The 16,500-nt window shown below is 53.6% G+C and overlaps 1 protein-coding gene and 1 non-coding gene across 2 annotated transcripts; one reads left to right on the forward strand and one right to left on the reverse strand.

Moving 5' to 3' along the window:
• Positions 1-3,067: 3,067 nt before the first annotated feature.
• On the reverse strand, positions 3,068-3,205 carry LOC114807283. Its single transcript, XR_003755334.1, has one exon. It is a non-coding gene; the product is annotated as a small nucleolar RNA SNORA7 (small nucleolar RNA).
• Positions 3,206-5,046: 1,841 nt separating this feature from the next.
• Positions 5,047-16,452, forward strand: CD320 (CD320 molecule). The gene is made up of 8 exons (XM_029051153.2): positions 5,047-5,155; positions 8,252-8,374; positions 9,875-10,012; positions 10,743-11,048; positions 11,548-11,644; positions 11,830-11,973; positions 14,561-15,398; positions 15,968-16,452. The coding sequence occupies exons 1-8, from the start codon at positions 5,047-5,049 to the stop codon at positions 16,244-16,246; spliced, it is 2,034 nt and encodes a 677-aa protein (XP_028906986.1). The 3' UTR covers positions 16,247-16,452.
• Positions 16,453-16,500: the final 48 nt, after the last annotated feature.

The following is a 16,500-nucleotide window of genomic DNA, read 5'->3' on the forward strand; positions in this document are numbered from 1 at the left end:
AGTAATTGTCGGGTTTGAGGAGGGAGGGTGTTCCAGGCCAGAGGCAGAACATGGGCTAGGCGTCGGCGGTGGAATAGGCAAGATCGAGGCACAGAGAAGATTAGCACTGGAGGAGTGAAGTTCATTCATTCATTCATTCATTCATTCAATAGTATTTATTGAGCGCTTACTATGTGCAGAGCACTGTACTAAGCGCTTGGGATGAACAAGTCGGCAACAGATAGAGACAGTCCCTGCCGTTTGACGGGCTTACAGTCTAATCGGGGGAGACGGACAGACAAGAACAATGGCACTAAACAGCGTCAAGGGGAAGAACATCTCGTAAAAACAATGGCAACTAAATAGAATCAAGGCGATGTACAATTCATTAACAAAATAAATAGGGTAACGAAAATATATACAGTTGAGCGGACGAGTACAGTGCTGTGGGGATGGGAAGGGAGAGGTGGAGGAGCAGAGGGAAAAGGGGAAAATGAGGCTTTAGCTGCGGAGAGGTAAAGGGGGGATGGCAGAGGGAGTAGAGGGGGAAGAGGAGCTCAGTCTGGGAAGGCCTCTTGGAGGAGGTGATTTTTAAGTAAGGTTTTGAAGAGGGAAAGAGAATCAGTTTGGTGGAGGTGAGGAGGGAGGGCGTTCCAGGACCGCGGGAGGACGTGACCCAGGGGTCGACGGCGGGATGGGCGAGACCGAGGGACGGCGAGGAGGTGGGCAGCAGAGGAGCGGAGCGTGCGGGGTGGGCGGTAGAAAGAGAGAAGGGAGGAGAGGTAGGAAGGGGCAAGGTGATGGAGAGCCTTGAAGCCTAGAGTGAGGAGTTTTTGTTTGGAGCGGAGGTCGATAGGCAACCACTGGAGTTGTTTAAGAAGTGCTTAGGCTGCATTGTAGGAGAGAAGTGAGGTGCGGTAAGAGAGGGCAAGTTGGTCTTAAGCTGTCGAGTCGTTTCCAACCTCTAGTGACACCACGGACACATCTCTCCCAGAACGCCCCGCTCTCCCTCTGCGATCGTTCTGGTAGTGGATCTGTAGGGTTTTCTTGATAAAAATCCAGAAGTGGTTTACCATTGCCATTGCTAGTAAACCAGTGGTTTCCTATCGCACGGTAAATGGGAGTTTCCGCCCTCGACTCTCCCATGCTGCTGCTGCCCAGCATGGGTGAGTTTTGCCTGGGCAAGTTGGTGGAGTGCTTTAAAGGCAATGGTGAGTTTTCGTTTGATGTAGAGGTGGATGGGCAACCGTTGGAGTTTTTTGAGGAGCGGGGTGACATGTCCTGAACGTTTTTGTAGAAAAATGATAAGCCCTGAATTAGATGCAGGCTCAGTCATTGGGGTTCACAACCTAGGAAATACTGACTCAGAAATAAGGTAAAAAATAATTATCGAAAATTGTGGCATGAATGATTCATCTCTGAGGCCTTCCCCATTTAAGTCCTCATTTCCCCTTCTCCCGCTCCTTTCTGCATCATCCTGGCACTTGGCGTTTTCACTCTATATTAACTCCACCCTTAACCCCTAGCATTTATGTAAATACATGTAATTTATTTAAATTCATATTTGTCTCCTCTATACTGTAAGCTCCTTGAGTACAGGGAACATGTCTACCAACTCTGTTATATTTTGCCCTCCCAAGCACTTAGTACAGTGCTTGAACACAGTAAGTGTCCAATAAATATGATTGATTAACATGCATAGCAGTAAGAGTATGTAATAAATGCTTACTGTATTAAGTGCAGGGAAAGAATCTACACGCGAGCCGTAGTCAGGGTTCCTGGTTCTCAAGGGGCTCAGAACCTAAGAAGAAAGAGGGAAGGAGGCCGGCAACAGACACATAAGGAGAAAATAAGACAATAGAAACACAAAATGAACATCATAATAATGGTATTTGTTAAGCGCTTACTATGTGCCAAGCACTGTTCTAAACACTGGGGTAGATACAAGTACAAGGTCGTCAGGTTGTCCCACGTGGGGCTCCCAGTCTTAATTCCCATTTTCCAGATGAGGTAACTGAGGCACAGAGAAGTTAAGTGACTTGCCCAAAGTCACACAGCTGCCAAGTGGCAGCGCTGGGATCAGAACCCACGACCTCTGACTCCCAAGCCCGTGCTCTTTCCAATAAGCCACGCTGCTTCTCTACATATTCAATCTGTCACCAAATCCTGTTGGTTCTACTTTCATATCACTAAAATCTGCCCTTTCTTCTCCATCCAAACTACTGCTATGCTGATATGACCACTTACATTTGATAAGTGCTTAGTACAGTGCTCTGCACATAGTGCTCAATAAATACTATTGAATAAGTTACCACATCAGCCTCCTCGTTGACCACCCTGCCTTCTGACTCTCCCCCACTCTAGTCCATACTTCACTCTGCTGCCTGGGTCATTTTTCTAAAAAAAAGTTCAGTTCATACCTCCTTACTCCTCAAGATCCTCCAGGGGTTGTCCTTCCACCTTTACATCCAACAAGAACTCCTTACCATTGGTTTTAAAGTATGCAGTCAGTTCACCCCCACCTACCTTACCTCTCTGACTTTCTACTCCAACCCAGTCCTCATGCTTCGCCCCTTTAATGCCAACCTACTCACTGCACCTTGATTTCGTCTATCCCTGATCTCGTCTATCCTGCGACTGACCCCTCGTCCACGTCCTCCGTGTCCCGTAACTGCCTCCCCCTTCATATCCGACAGACCGCTACTCTCCCCACCTTCAAAGCTTTATTAAAATCAAATCTCCTCAAAGAGGCCTTCCACGCGTAAGCCTTCTTTTCTCCTATCTCCTCTCCCTTCTGTGTCACTTATGCACTTGGATCTGTAGCCTCTAAATACTTGATATTCACCCCACCCCAGCGCCACGGTACTTATGTCTTATGCTGTCGAGTCATTTCTGACCCATAGCTACTCCATGGACACATCTCTCCTACAGTGCCCCACCTCCATCTGCAATCATTCTGGTAGCGTATCCATAGAATTTTCTTGGTAAAATTATGGAAGTGGTTTACCATTGCCTTCTTCCTCTCAGTAAACTTGACTCTCCGCCCTTTACTCTCCCATGCCACTGCCACCCAGCACTGGTGAGTTTGACTTGTAGCAGATTATCTTTCACTCATTAGTCACAGCCTAAGCTAGGAAGGAAATGGGTAGGCCTCTACTTGACTCTCCCTCCCGTAGTCGAGACCGGTAGAGTACTGGAAACTCTCCAGTTGCGATCCTGAGAGGGGGAGCACTTATGTACATGTCTGTAATATATTTTCTTATTTTAATGTCTGACTCCCCCTCTAGACTGTCAGCTCCTCATGGGCAGGGAACAGGGCTATTGAACTCTCCCAAGCACTTAATCCAGTGCTCTGCACACAGTAAGTGCTCAATAAATATGAATGATTGATTGACTGGCCACTCTTGATAGATCATTCAATCGTATTTATTGAGCGCTTACTGTGTGCAGAGCACTGTACTAAGCGCTTGGGAAAGTACAATACAGCAATGGAGACAATCCCTGCCCATAACGAGCTCAGAGTCTGGGGGGGGAGACAGACATCAATACAGGTAAACAGGCATCAATATAAATAAATAAAATTACAGATATATACGTAAGTGCTGTGGGGTGGGGGGAGGGAGGAAGGGCAAAGGGAGCGAGTCAGGGTACTGTATCTTGGAGTGTAGCAGAAGAAAGTGAAAAGGTAAGAGGGAGAGAGCTGGTGGAGGTCATAAGTTTCTATTTATTGCAGTGGCATGGCTAGCCTTTGGAGGTTTATGAGAAGGGGAGAAATGTATTCTACATAGTGATTTAGAAAGATGATCTGGGCTGCTGAATGCACGCATGCCTGAAGAGGGGTGAGGCTGGAAGACCAACAAGGAGGCTGATGCCGTAGTCCAGCTAGAAGGGGACAAGGACTTGAACCAGATGGTGAAGACCAGATGGAGAAGCAGTGTGGCCTGGGAGTCAGAGGACCTGGGTTCTAATCCCAGCTCTGTCATTTGTCTGCTGTGTGACCTTGGGCAAGTAACTTCACTTCTGTGCCTCAGTTACCTCATCTGTAAAATGGGGATTAAGACTAAAAGCCCCACGTGGGACATGGACTATGTCCAACTTGATTAGCTTGAATCTATGCCAGCACTTAGTTCAGAGCTTGGCAAATAGTAAGTGCTTAACAAATTCCATTAAAAAAAAAAGAGCCAAAAAACTTGAAAGGGAGAGGCAGGTCTGGTAAATGTTGTGGTGGAAAGTCCAGCAATATTTTAAAAAAAGACTGAATATGAGTTGATAGAGAAGATACCTAGAATGTAAGCTCCTGGGATGGTGGAATTAAAGAGTTCTTGTTTCATACTTGCCCTGACCCCAAAGACCTCAATTACCTTACCCCATTAAGGTTGTGGGAGAGGAGAGGAAGGGTTGGAAAGACCACAGGACTAGAAGTCAGGCTATTGGGGACCTGATCCTGGCTCTGTCACTTGTCTGCTGGGTGACCTTGGGCAAATCACTTAACTTTTCTGGGCCTCAGTTTCCTCATGTGTAAAATGGGGATAAAGTACCTGTTCCTCCCCTTTAGACTGGGAGTCATGTGGCATGGGAGCTGCGTCTGATCTGATTTATTGTATATACCCCCAATGCTTAGCATAACGCTCGGCACATAGTAAACCCTTAACAAACGCCAAAATTATTATTATTGTGTTTAATTTGCGTTGGTGAACTGATAGGGCAATATTGGTTTTTTTAATACAGCAAAGTAGGATTTTTTTGATTGATTAGTTTTGTATACATACAGAGCCCCCATTCCGAAATTGTGATGGAAACCGACTGAGCAAGAGTTTGGATTAGTGTTTTATTTCAGGGGCCACCATCCAACTCAGGGGGCTCCTTTAATTTTGAAGTCAAGAACCTGGGGGCCGGCTGAAGAGAAAAGCGCGCGCGACTAGCGAGGGAGTGCGCGTGCGCGAGCTGGAGCGCCTGGAGGCGCGAGACCACGCCCCCCGCGCTCGGGGAGGAGCGACGAGAGGGAGGATGCGTGCGCCAGCCGGCTGAGTCGCCGCTGCCTGGTTGGGGGCACGTGGAGGTCGCGGGATGGCCTGGAGCGGGGCGAGGGCGCCGGCTCCTCTCCGGCTGCTGCTGCTCCTCCTCCTGCACTTTGGGGGAACCTTGGCCTCAGCCCCGACGTCGCCCCCCACGGAAGGTGAGTGGGGATACGAGTCAGGGGTCGGCACGGACACCTGGCCGCCCTCTCGTGCGGGGCGGCGCGGTCCAGTGGCGCGCGCGCCCGCTATTGGCTGGGCGGCCAGTCACTCAGCCAATCCCCCGCTAGGGGGCGGGCCGCGCCCCTGCGGCGGGGAACCGAGGACGTCACGCGCGTGCAGGACAGTGTAGGGTGGGAAGGCCTTCCTTCTGTAGTATTTATTCCCACCTGTGCCCCAGTAAGATGGGCACGAATAAGGGAGGGATTAGGCGGAGGGGAAGGACAACGGGGTTTGAAGAATTCAGGAGGAATGACTGTTCATTCGTATTTATTGAGCGCTTATTCTGCGCAGAGCACTGGACTGAGCACTTGGAATGGACAACTCGGCAACAGATGGAGACGATCCCTGCCCAATAACGGGCTCACAGCCCGAACGGGAACTCGTGCTCTCCATGCTGCCTTCTCTTGGCCGTTTTCCTGCTCCTGGTGGGACACTCTAATCCCCCACCTAGTCCCTTCCCTTTACCCTTTTGTGGGAGGAAGAAGATAAGAATGTTTGCTTCCTCTAGGAAAAGTTTGTTTTTCATTTTAGCTTTTATTTGCCTCCTCCCTCAAAGCTTTTAGAGTGTGTGTGACTTTTCTCATTTATTATTTTAAGCGATATTTGCTTTTTTTTATACTCTTCCTTCCTATGAAAGTCACTGGGGAAGGTTTATTCTATTCCCCAAACTTCCTCCGCCCTCCTCAGCTCTAGTGGAAAGAGCCCAGGGCTGGAAGTCGGGAGACCGGGGTTTTAATCCCGACTCCTCCATTCCCCTACTAATACTGATAATGTTGGTATTTATTAAGCGCTTACTATGTGCTGAGCACTGTTCTATGCGCCGGGGGAGATACAAGGTCATCAGGTTGTCCCACGTGGGACTCACAGTCTTAATCTTAATTAAGATTAAGTCTTAATCTTAATTAATCTTAGTCTTAATCGCCATTTTACAAATGAGGTAACTGAGGCCCAGAGAAGTGAAGTGACTTACCGAAAGTCACACAGCTGACAAGTGGCGGAGCCGGGATTAGACCCCACGACCTCTGACTCCCAAGCCCATGCTCTTTCCACTAAGCCATGCTGCTTCTGTGTGGCCTTGGGTAATAATAATTGTTGCCAAATTGTACATTCCCAGCACAGTAAGCACTCCATAAATATGAATGAATAATAATAATTATGGTATTTAAGTGCTTACTATGTGCCAGGCACTGTACTAAAGCACTGGGTTGGATGCAAGCAAATCAGGTTGGACCTAATCCCTGTCCCACACAGGGCCCACAGTCTTTATCTCCATTTTACAGATGAGGTAACCAAGGCCCAGAGAAGTGGTTTGCCCAAGCCCACACAGCAGACAAATGGTGGAGTCGGGATTAGAATCCATGGCCTTCTGACTCCCAGACCCATGCTCTATACACTACACCATGCGGCTCCAAATTACTCGATCGCTCTGGGCCTCAGTTTTCCTCATCTGTAAATTGGAGTAATATGCCTGTTATCTCTCTCCCCTATTCTGTGACCCCTGTGTGGGACAGGGACCGTGTCTGATATACCCCAGAGTTTAGCACATTCTTGGCACATAGCGAGCACTTAATAAATATTATTATTATTAGGTACCTTGTTCCATCAGGTTGGTTGGGGGGCACTTGGTTACCTTTCACCTGCTGCTGTGAGCCTGCCCTTAGGAAGGAATAAAGCATCTTGAGTTAGTGGCCTGTTCTCAACAGAGATCTCTTGAGATTGGATGGACTGAGGCCTGGTTATCTAAAGAGTCCTCAACCCAGCCCAGACTCAGGTCCCATTGCACCTATCTCTGGGCCGTCACCTCCTCCAAGAGGCCTTTCCAGACTGAGCTCCCCTTTTCCCTCTGCTCCCTCTGCTCCCTCTCTATCCCTCTTCACCTCTCCTCAGCTAAGCCCTCTTTTCCCCCCCCTTTCCCTCTGCTCCTCCCCCTCTCCCTTCCCCTCCCCTGAGCACTGTACTCGTCCGCTCAACTGTATATATTTTCATTACCCTATTTATTTTTGTTAATGAGATGTACATCACCTTGATTCTATTTATTTGCTATTGTTTTAATGAGATGTTCATCCCCTTGATTCTGTTTATTGCTATTGTTTTTGTCTGTCTGTCTCCCCCAATTAGACTGTAAGCCCGTCAAAGGACTGTCTCTATCTGTTACTGATTTGTACATCCCAAGCGCTTAGTACAGTGCTCTGCACATAGTGCTCAGTAAATACTATTGAATGAAAGGAGTCTTCTAGAAAGTAAGGTGAAGCAACATTTTGGAGCAGGGGCAGGAGGGAGGAGGATGGGATATGGTGCGTTTGTCCCTTCAGAAAGTTTCGTGGCTCATCTAAGATTCAGTTACTTGAATCTCTGGGTAATCTGGGCCATTTTGGGTTATTCATCATTGTCATCATCATCGTTATTGTCACCATTGTGTTTGTTTAAGCTCTGAGCCTTCCTAGAACGTCTCTCTGATTCTCCGATTAGGGGCTTGCAAAAAACAGTATTGAAATCACTGTAAAGAAATGAAAATGGAAAAAAAAAAAAGCAGAAATCAGTACCATTGACCAAGACTCTACTTCACCTACTGAGGAATTGTGTACCACTTTTTGCAAGTCTCCAGTCTGCCCCAGCTCTCCTGGGTGTAACCACAACAGTATTAGAGCCCATATAGGTGTCTCTCCAGGAGGTCTGGATTACCGAAGCTTTCAATCATAACTGGTCCCAAGTAGTTCGGTTAATTGAGGTTCTACTGTGTAACTGTAGTGATAGTAACGATATTCATGGAGCTCCTGCTGTATACTAAGCACTTAGGAACTACAACTTTCCCAAGTCACTTTCCCTGCCCACAAGAGTTTACACTTGAAAGGGAGAGACAGGCATAAAAATAGGCTAATCATAATAAATAAATTGGGTCTACATACTCGAAGGCTAATCGAGCGTATTACACCGCAGCCGCGGGTCCCGAGGCATAGGTGCAGACTGAGACTGCTCGGACATCCTCCCCTGCCTTCCATCTTTCCCTCCCTTTTTCCCTGCTTTCACCCTCCTAGGTCCTAAACTTCAGCCAGGACATGACCATAGGGTTGATGTGATTGTGTGGAAGTTGATTTTTCTGCAGCCTTATAAGCTTTTCAAAATCCAGCCTCTCAACTCAGATGCTGGGCTCACAGGCAGTAGGAATCAGGGAGAAAATGCTTCTTGGGAGCGGTCAAGCACCAATCTGACCTGGACACTGGGATGAGGGAGAGAGGAGGAATAAGAGAGTCGTGCCCTCCAGGAAATGACCATCTGAATGAGGGCGACCAGACAGACACAGAGAATGACATGTACATAAAATAACAGTTCAGTCGGTTCTGCCAGAACACATGTTTTGGTTGCGCCATTTGGCTGGAGTGCTATTGCGGAATTAGGGAGGGCTCCTCCGACCATGCGCAGCTGTCTGAATGGAACGTCAAGCCATGTGGGAAGAAATGGCCGGGTCTTCGCACACGGTGCCGGAGGCGGCATGAGCACAACAGTGCAGGCTTTTGTGGCCACAAATAACACGTCCTCCACGTCCTAAGAGAACTGACTGAACGGACACACCAAGGTAGACAGAAGACAAGTGCAGCGACCCGGAAACATCAGACCCCAAGATGGGTTCCCAGAATGATTGGTGTAACTGGATTTTCTGCCCTGAGTTCATGGGCAGGGGCTGCCCCGGGGCGAGAGGAAGGGGAGGGACGGGATGGGGGCTCAGTTCTTCCTCCTCAGCCCAAGCCATAGGCTCTTTAGAGCATGCCATCGGCCCAGAGTTCAGTGGAGGCCCGGGCTAGAAGACCCTCTTTCTGGGGGCTGTTCTAAACTTGAAATGGACGTGTTTCAGCGTAAAGTGAAGTTGCTAGGCCGGGTCGAGGGCCTGATTAGCTAGGACCTCGGCCCTAGTTGGGCTGACTCCACCCGTCCCCCTTCTCCAGCCTCGGGATACCGGTTCCAAAGAAATGGAAGGATTCCAACTCCCCATCCCTCCCTCCCCTTCTCCCCACCCCTTCTCCTGGGTGGCAGTGGAGAGGAAGTCAGGAGGTGGAGGAAGGGACTACCCAGGGGCCGGTGGCATAGGCCCTAGGAAAGCCCACAAAGCCAATAGGTCACACTGACTCTTCTGGTTTTTACCCCTCTCGGGGATAGAAGACAGTTTCAGGAGGTCATCTCGTCCAGCTCCTACCCTTGGGCAGAAGTGCACCCAGCTCACCCAGGGCAGGTGACGTCACCTTCTTCGGTATAAATGACCCCAGCACCTGTCCCCCTTCCCTGTTATCCCTCAGCCACCTGATCTCAGACTGGATCCTCCCAGGCCTAGGCCCGGAGCCTCATCCCAGTTCTCCCGCCTCCAGCCTTTTAGTCCTCTCTGTTCTTCGATTCTAGGCTTTCTCAATGATTTCTTTTGAAAGTCTCCCCAGTGCTGCCACGCCCCCACCCCCATCTCTTTGTCTGTACTTGCCCCCCCACATACATGCACACACACACACACACACACACACACAGAGAGAGCCACTTTTGTGGTGTGGCTCTGACAGGACTCGGCCCAGAGGTGGCTAAAGGTGGGGGTGCCAAAATACAGACCACCTCTGGAGGAGATTCAGACAGGCAGACAGTGGGCTTCCCCAAGGTGCTCTCTCTTTCTCTGTCTCTAGGTACCGCGGGCCCCCCCTCCTCCCCCGGTGCATGCAGCCCCACGGAGTACCGCTGCTCCACGGGGGTCTGCATCCCCTTAGAGTGGCGGTGTGATGGTGACACGGACTGCCGTGATGGCGCCGATGAAGTCCAGTGCTGTGAGTAGCCAAAGCAGCCCGGTGGGCGGGCAGCAGGGGCTTTTCGTCCAGCCAGTTGCTTGGGTGTCCATCTTTGCCAGGGGTGGTCTGAGAGGCTAAGCTGCTTGGGTCTGCTTGGGCTTGTGCATGGATGGTTTTGGGCTTAGGGTGTAATGTGTGGATTGTCAGAGGATCTGCGGCTGGCAGGGGTTCACTGGACAGTCCTCTAAGCTTGCTGTGAGCAGGGGATGTGTCTACCAACTCTGCTGTATTATACTCTCCCAAGCGCTTAGTGCACACAATAAGCTCGCAATAAATACCATTGATTGACTGTGACAGGCAGCCCTGGGTCTAAGACTCTTGCAGACTCTGCGGGAGGGAAAAACACACAGGGCTCTTGGATCTTGCGGTCTGTGCCCATCATGCGCCCGCCACACCGCCACCCCTACCCACCCCCACCACTTGAAAGCAACAGCAGCAGGAGCTCTGAGAACCATAAGCCCTGGGCCAGGATCCTTTCAAATCTTGATACAGTTGGACTCTAAAAGGAACTGATCCTTTCCCGGCTGGGGTGCAGAAGTCGGGGGTGGAGCCGGGGGCGGTGGGGGGTGGTGGTGAGGGGGTGCAGGCGGAGCTGCAGAATCTTGGGGTGGGATGCAGACGATGTGATGAGCTTGAGGATGGGAACGGCACCCCTCTCCCTCGGCCCCCACGCGCACGTACGCACCCTCCTTCCTCCTCCCTTGCACAGGGAGTCAGCCCTGCAGGCGGGGCGAGCTGCGCTGCTACCAGCCCGCTTGCAGGAATGGGAGCACGGAGCCCAGCTGCCTGGCCCCTGTCTGCTTGGCCAAGGAGCGCTTCTGTGATGGGGTTCCTGACTGTCCCGATGGCGCCGATGAGCACGGAGAGTTGTGCCAGCGGCACCCAACCCACCCCCCGCCCCAAAAATGCTTGGAGCAGGACTTCCAGTGTGCCCAGGGGATGTGCATCCCAGACGCCTGGAGGTGCGACGGGCACCCGGACTGTGACGATGAGAAGGATGAGGAGGACTGTGGTGGTAAATGCCTAGCCCTGTCAGATACTGCCCGTTGGGAGTTCACAGCCTAGCTGGGGAGATGAGCAAACACGAAACCTAGAATCAATCCATAAACTCCTGGGTTGGGTATATAATCCCAAGGAAGCGGTCGTGGATGTTGATGGGGGGACCGAGGCAGCAGCGGGGGGCGGTGGCGGAGCGGCCTTGGGAGGAGTTCACCACTGGGAGGGCTTTGTCGGTCACCAAGTTTTTCCCTCATGGCCTCGGGAGGCCCAGCCCTTGTCTTGGGATTTGAAGTGCCTGGTCACTGCCCTCAATCTAACAGGAAGACGGGGTGAACACAGTCTCCAGCCACACGCAGCCACGGCAGTTAGGGTGGGGATGAGCTGAAGGAGAGGAGTGGGTCACGTAGTATGCTGGCAGATTGGAGGATGGGTGGGGTGATCAGAGAGCGCTTCCTGAAATGGGGGGCCTGGCCCTTTCCTGACCCCCAGAGGCACTGGATATCTCAGCCCCAACTGACGCGAGCCTCGTGTCAATCCCGGCGACCCATTTGGAAGGTGGGAGCCAGATCCCTCCGGAGAAGCGGGGCCTCTACGGAGTGATTGCTGCTGCAGGTAGCGCCTCTCAGGGGGGTGGAGCTCCATCTCCCGGTTCTGACTCGGGCCAGGGTCTGACATCTAAGGTCCAAGCGGGGATTGGGGAGGGGGCGATCCCAGGATCTAAGGTGACCGCATTCTCTGCTGGGAACTGGCCCCAGGGCAGGCTTGATCTGGTTGACCAGCCCCCTTTCCCTTCCCAGCCGTCTTGAGTACCGTCCTGGTTGCCACTTTCTTCCACGCCTGGTGCAGGATGAGAACTCCAGAGAACTTCTTCATTCAGAGCCTGCTGAGAGCCATCAAAGGATCCTTGACCTGGTCTCAGTGAGAATCTTTGCTCTCAGAGGGTAAGGATTCTCACCAGCCCACTCCGCTAGGCCAGAGATGCCCCTGGCCCTGTTCTGGGGCAAGCCCTGCTTCCCATCTGATTTGACAGTGGCCCATCTCTGGTGGACTGGCTTGACACCCCTCTTCCCCCCACGCCCCTCTCCAGCCTCCAGTGCCTAGGCCATCTGATACTGCCGAGGCCCAACAGATCCCATCCACGAGAGTGGGTCAAGGGATGGGAGGGTGGGGCTCCGGCAGGGCTGGCCCTTCATGCCAGCTGGCTGGGCGGGTGACCGGTCCAGATATGACCCCTTAACTTCTCTGATCTGCTGAGTGAGGTGGAGCGGGGAGGGCGTCATTTGGGGAATCTGGGCTGCCCTGGTTAACGGAACCACCAATTGGATCCATAGGGGCTGAACCAGAATCCCCGATGAGAGCTTATCGTCTCCCCAGACGTGGGAGGAAACGTAACTCCATCATCAGTGGTAGTAGCCACTCCCAACTCAGGTACTGCTTCCTCTCCCTGTTGGATCGTGATGAACTACCTCTCCAGTTTGACAACTGACGGGACCCACCTGATCTCCTGTGATCCCCAGCCTGAGGCCACACTCCAGAGATTCCAGCTCTCGGGGATCCTGTGGGGCCATTATTTATTCCGCTTCATACAATCTGAGCTGGAGCTGCGTCCAGAGCGACTCCTCAGGCGTTTCCACCCTTGGACTCTGATGGCTTCTTAGCATCAGCGAAGGCCTAGGCCTGCAGACTTTCAGGTGCAGGAGCCCGGCCCCACCCTCCCTGGAGCAGGGATTGCCCCTCTGCTCCGACCTCAGCCACCATTTGGGGTCATTGGCTCATTATTTTGGAAAGAGTCCTCCCCTCGTTTGATGTTTGCTCGGCAGCCACATCAGAGAAGGATGCTGGTCGGGTGGTGGGGGCTGTCGGCATGGCCCCTTTCGGCCCCGCCTCCTCATGTCCTTGCCCCCATGCAGGCCAGGGGCATTCTGCTGGTCGTGTCCGTCCTGGTGACCTGGTCAGCAGGCCAGCCCTGGATTCAAACACTCCTGGGGAGGGGGAGGTGAGTCTGGGCACACCCCCTCCCCCCGAAGTCTACGACTGGGTGAGGCATGACAGAGGAGAAGGTTGCTCAGTAGCACCCGACTGACAATCAGGGTGAGGGGGAAGAGTTGTAGCTGGACTCCTGGGGTCAGGCAGTAGGCCTGTTCCAGGGCCTTTCCACTCCAGGCTGGAGAGGTACATCGAAAGGGGAATAAAAAAAACTTTTCTCAGATTTGAGCTGTGTGCTGGATTTTGGGTTCCTTCTAATCACAGGTCTGCTCCAGATCCCATCCTTCCCGCTCCCCACCCCCAGTTGCTGCCCTTCTTCCAGCTGATAACCCCTTCCCCACTGGCCCTACTTCTGACTGGGGCTGCTGCCATCCAATGTTGTTCTAAATAATAATAATAATTATGGTATTTAAGTGCTTATTATGTGCCAAGCACTGTTCTAAAGGCTGGGGTAGATACAAGTTAATCAGGTTGTCCCATGTGGGGCTCACAGTCTTAATCCCCATTGTACAGATGAGGTAACTGAGGCCCAGAGAAGTTAAGTGACTTGCCCCAGGTCACACAGCAGACAAGTGGCGAGCAGGGATTGGAACCCACATCCTGACTCCCAAGGCTGTACTCTCCACTGAGCCACGCTGCTTCTAAAAGCAACAGGCCACTCAAGGCCCCTGGGAATGGGGCCCAGGTCCGCCTGGGTAGGAAGAGTGGTATCCTTTCCCTCGTTCCTGGAAGGTGGTGGACAGGAAACTTTTCCTTGCTGAAAGGTAGGAGGATCCAGATTGGGCCTGAGGAGCCCCACGTAGAGAGGGGAGGCTAGGAGTTGGGGAAGGGCTTCCTAAGCTGCTACTTCTAGGTAGGTGGTCTCAGGATCTTGGCTTGGATGCTGTTCCCAGTTGGGTGGTTTAGCAAGCCCCGGGGCGGGGAGGGGCATGCTTGCCCACCAAGAGTTAAATAGACAATCTCATTATTATCTTAAGGAGCTAGGACTTGGCCCAGCCGCTCCAACAGTCCCAATCCTCTCTGGAATCGGCTTGGTAGCCCAGGGAAAGGGTGTGTGTGCATTTGTGTGTGTGGGAGGGTAGCGGGGGGAGAGGTATAGAACTCCGCTTCAGGTGATCTGCAGCCCAGGACTTTGGACGCTGCCTGGGACCAGGTATCCCGAGCCATGTCGACACCAACTGGAGGGCGGCGGGCAAGCCTGCCCTCCAGCATGAAAATCGGGGAGCCGCTTGCCCTTGAGGGAGCGGAGGGCTGGGCCCCGGTCAAGTCATGGGCCTCTCTGCACGACTTGGCGGAGTGGGTCAGGCAGAGCCCGTCCCCCGAACCCAACCCGAGGCCGCGCCGCTCCCTCCTCCGGCTCAACGTGGGCGGTGAGCACTTCGAGCTGGGGCGGCGGCTAGCGGCCCGCTACCCGTCCACCCGCCTGGGGCGCCTGGCCGCGGGCCACCCGGGGCTCTGTGACGACTACGCTGTGCGGCGGGACGAGTACTTCTTCGACCGTGACCCCTTGGTCTTCCGCTCTGTCTTCCGCTTCTACTGCAGCGGCGTGCTGTGGATGGCGGGGGAGCTGTGCCCGGCAGGCTTGGTGGAGGAGCTGGCGTACTGGGGCGTTGAGGTGCGCCATGTGCCCCGCTGCTGCCACATCCTCTTGGAGGAGAAGCAGGATGAGCTGGAGGAGCACCTGAAGGTCCAGCGGGAGCTGGAGGCAGAGCTGGAGGCCCCCGAGCGGGAGGCGCACTTTGACGGGCAGTGCCTGGGCGGCTGCCGCCGAGCAATCTGGAACCTGATGGAGAACCCGTACTCGTCGGTGCCGGCCAAGATGGTGGCGGTGCTGTCGAGTGTCTTCGTGCTGCTGTCCATCGTGGGCATGACGCTGAGCACGGTGGAGGAGCTGCAGTACCGGGTGGGGAAAGCGGGCATGGAGTTGCTGGAGACGGTGTGTGCCATCTTCTTCTCCTGGGAGTACTCGCTGCGCCTGGTGTCCTGCACCTCGGTACCCCAGTTTCTGCGGGCCGCCTTCAACGCTGTGGATCTGGTGGCCATCCTACCCTTCTACGCCCAGCTGTTGTTTGAGTGGCTGGCAGAGGGCGATGCCCTCTACCATGAGGAGCTGCACCGAGTGGAGAGCGTGGGCAAGCTGGGCAAAGTGCTCAAGTTGGTCAAGCTCCTGCGCATCTTCCGCATCCTCAAGCTGGCCCGGCACTCAACGGGGCTGCGGGCTTTCGGCTTCACCCTGCGGCAGTGCTCGCAGCAGGTGTGCTGCCTGCTGCTCTTCATTGCCATGGGGGTCTTCGCCTTCTCCGCCCTCGTGCACTCGGTGGAGCACGACGTCCCCGGCACCAACTTCACCAGCATCCCTGACGCGTGGTGGTGGGCGGCGGTAAGAGGCGGGAGGCTTATTGCTGCATTCCCCCCACCCCCCATCCCCTCCAGCAAGCTATCGATGGTATTCCCTGAGCATTTACTGTTTGCAAAGCCATAGTCTAAGCACTGGGGAGAGTCGGGTGTTGTCACAGAGTGGGCTGACACAATCCCCCACCCTCAAGGAGCTACCAGCCTAGTTGGGGAGACAGACAATGAAGCACCTCCCCACCCCCATTCTCCTGGGATCCCTCTGGGGAAGAACCCGGTCCAGCTCAGCGGAAAGGCACCGGTCCTGGGGGGATGGGGTAGTTGGGAGGGTTTGGGCCCAAGGAAGAAAAGAGAAGCCAGCTGGGGGACAAGGGGACCTGAGGGTGGCACAAGATCGCATGGTCCTGGTTAGGGGTGGGGGTGGAAGACTTGGACTCCATAAGGGGCAGTCGAGTAAAGCCTTTTGCTCTGCTCCCCTCACCCTGCCTTGGCCACACTGCTGCCCTCTGCTTCTCTTCCCTCCATTCCTCCTCTTGCCCTCCTGCCCTTCCCACTCTACTCCCCTCCACCCCCCACCCCATCCCCTTCCCACCACAGGTGAGCCTCTCAACGGTGGGCTACGGAGACACGGTCCCAGCCACGGCCCTGGGCCGGGTCGTGGCATTCTTTTGCATCTCTTTTGGCATCATCCTCAACGGAATGCCCATCTCCATCCTCTACAACAAGTTCTCCGACTACTATGGCAAGCTCAAAGCCCACGAGGACCAGAGCTGCAACACCCAGGGGACAAGCCGGGAGCTGCACCTGCGCCGCCGTCTCGGCCAGCGGCTGTTAGTCTGCTGGGGGTTGAGAGAGGCGGAGGGGGCCATGGCTTAGCCTCCCTGTGGCCCTGCCTGTCTCACCCTTCCTGGCCCTGAGCCCCATCCTCTGGGCCCAGGAGAAGCGTGAGTCAGGGGAACCGGGGCCCTTCTGGGGTGGATCCCAGAGTGAGCAGGGGACAGGGACCGCTGGATTCCCTCTAAAGTTACGGCGGGAAGAGCAAGCGTCCCCTGGCGCTTGCTTCTTGCTGGCTTGTCAAGCCCCTCCCCTTTCCCCAGTGGGAATAAGTGGGGAGGTGGGCATAGGATGAA

The sequence above is a fragment of the Ornithorhynchus anatinus genome, chromosome X1, assembly GCF_004115215.2.
Source record: "Ornithorhynchus anatinus isolate Pmale09 chromosome X1, mOrnAna1.pri.v4, whole genome shotgun sequence".
Classification (NCBI taxonomy): Eukaryota; Metazoa; Chordata; class Mammalia; order Monotremata; family Ornithorhynchidae; genus Ornithorhynchus; species Ornithorhynchus anatinus.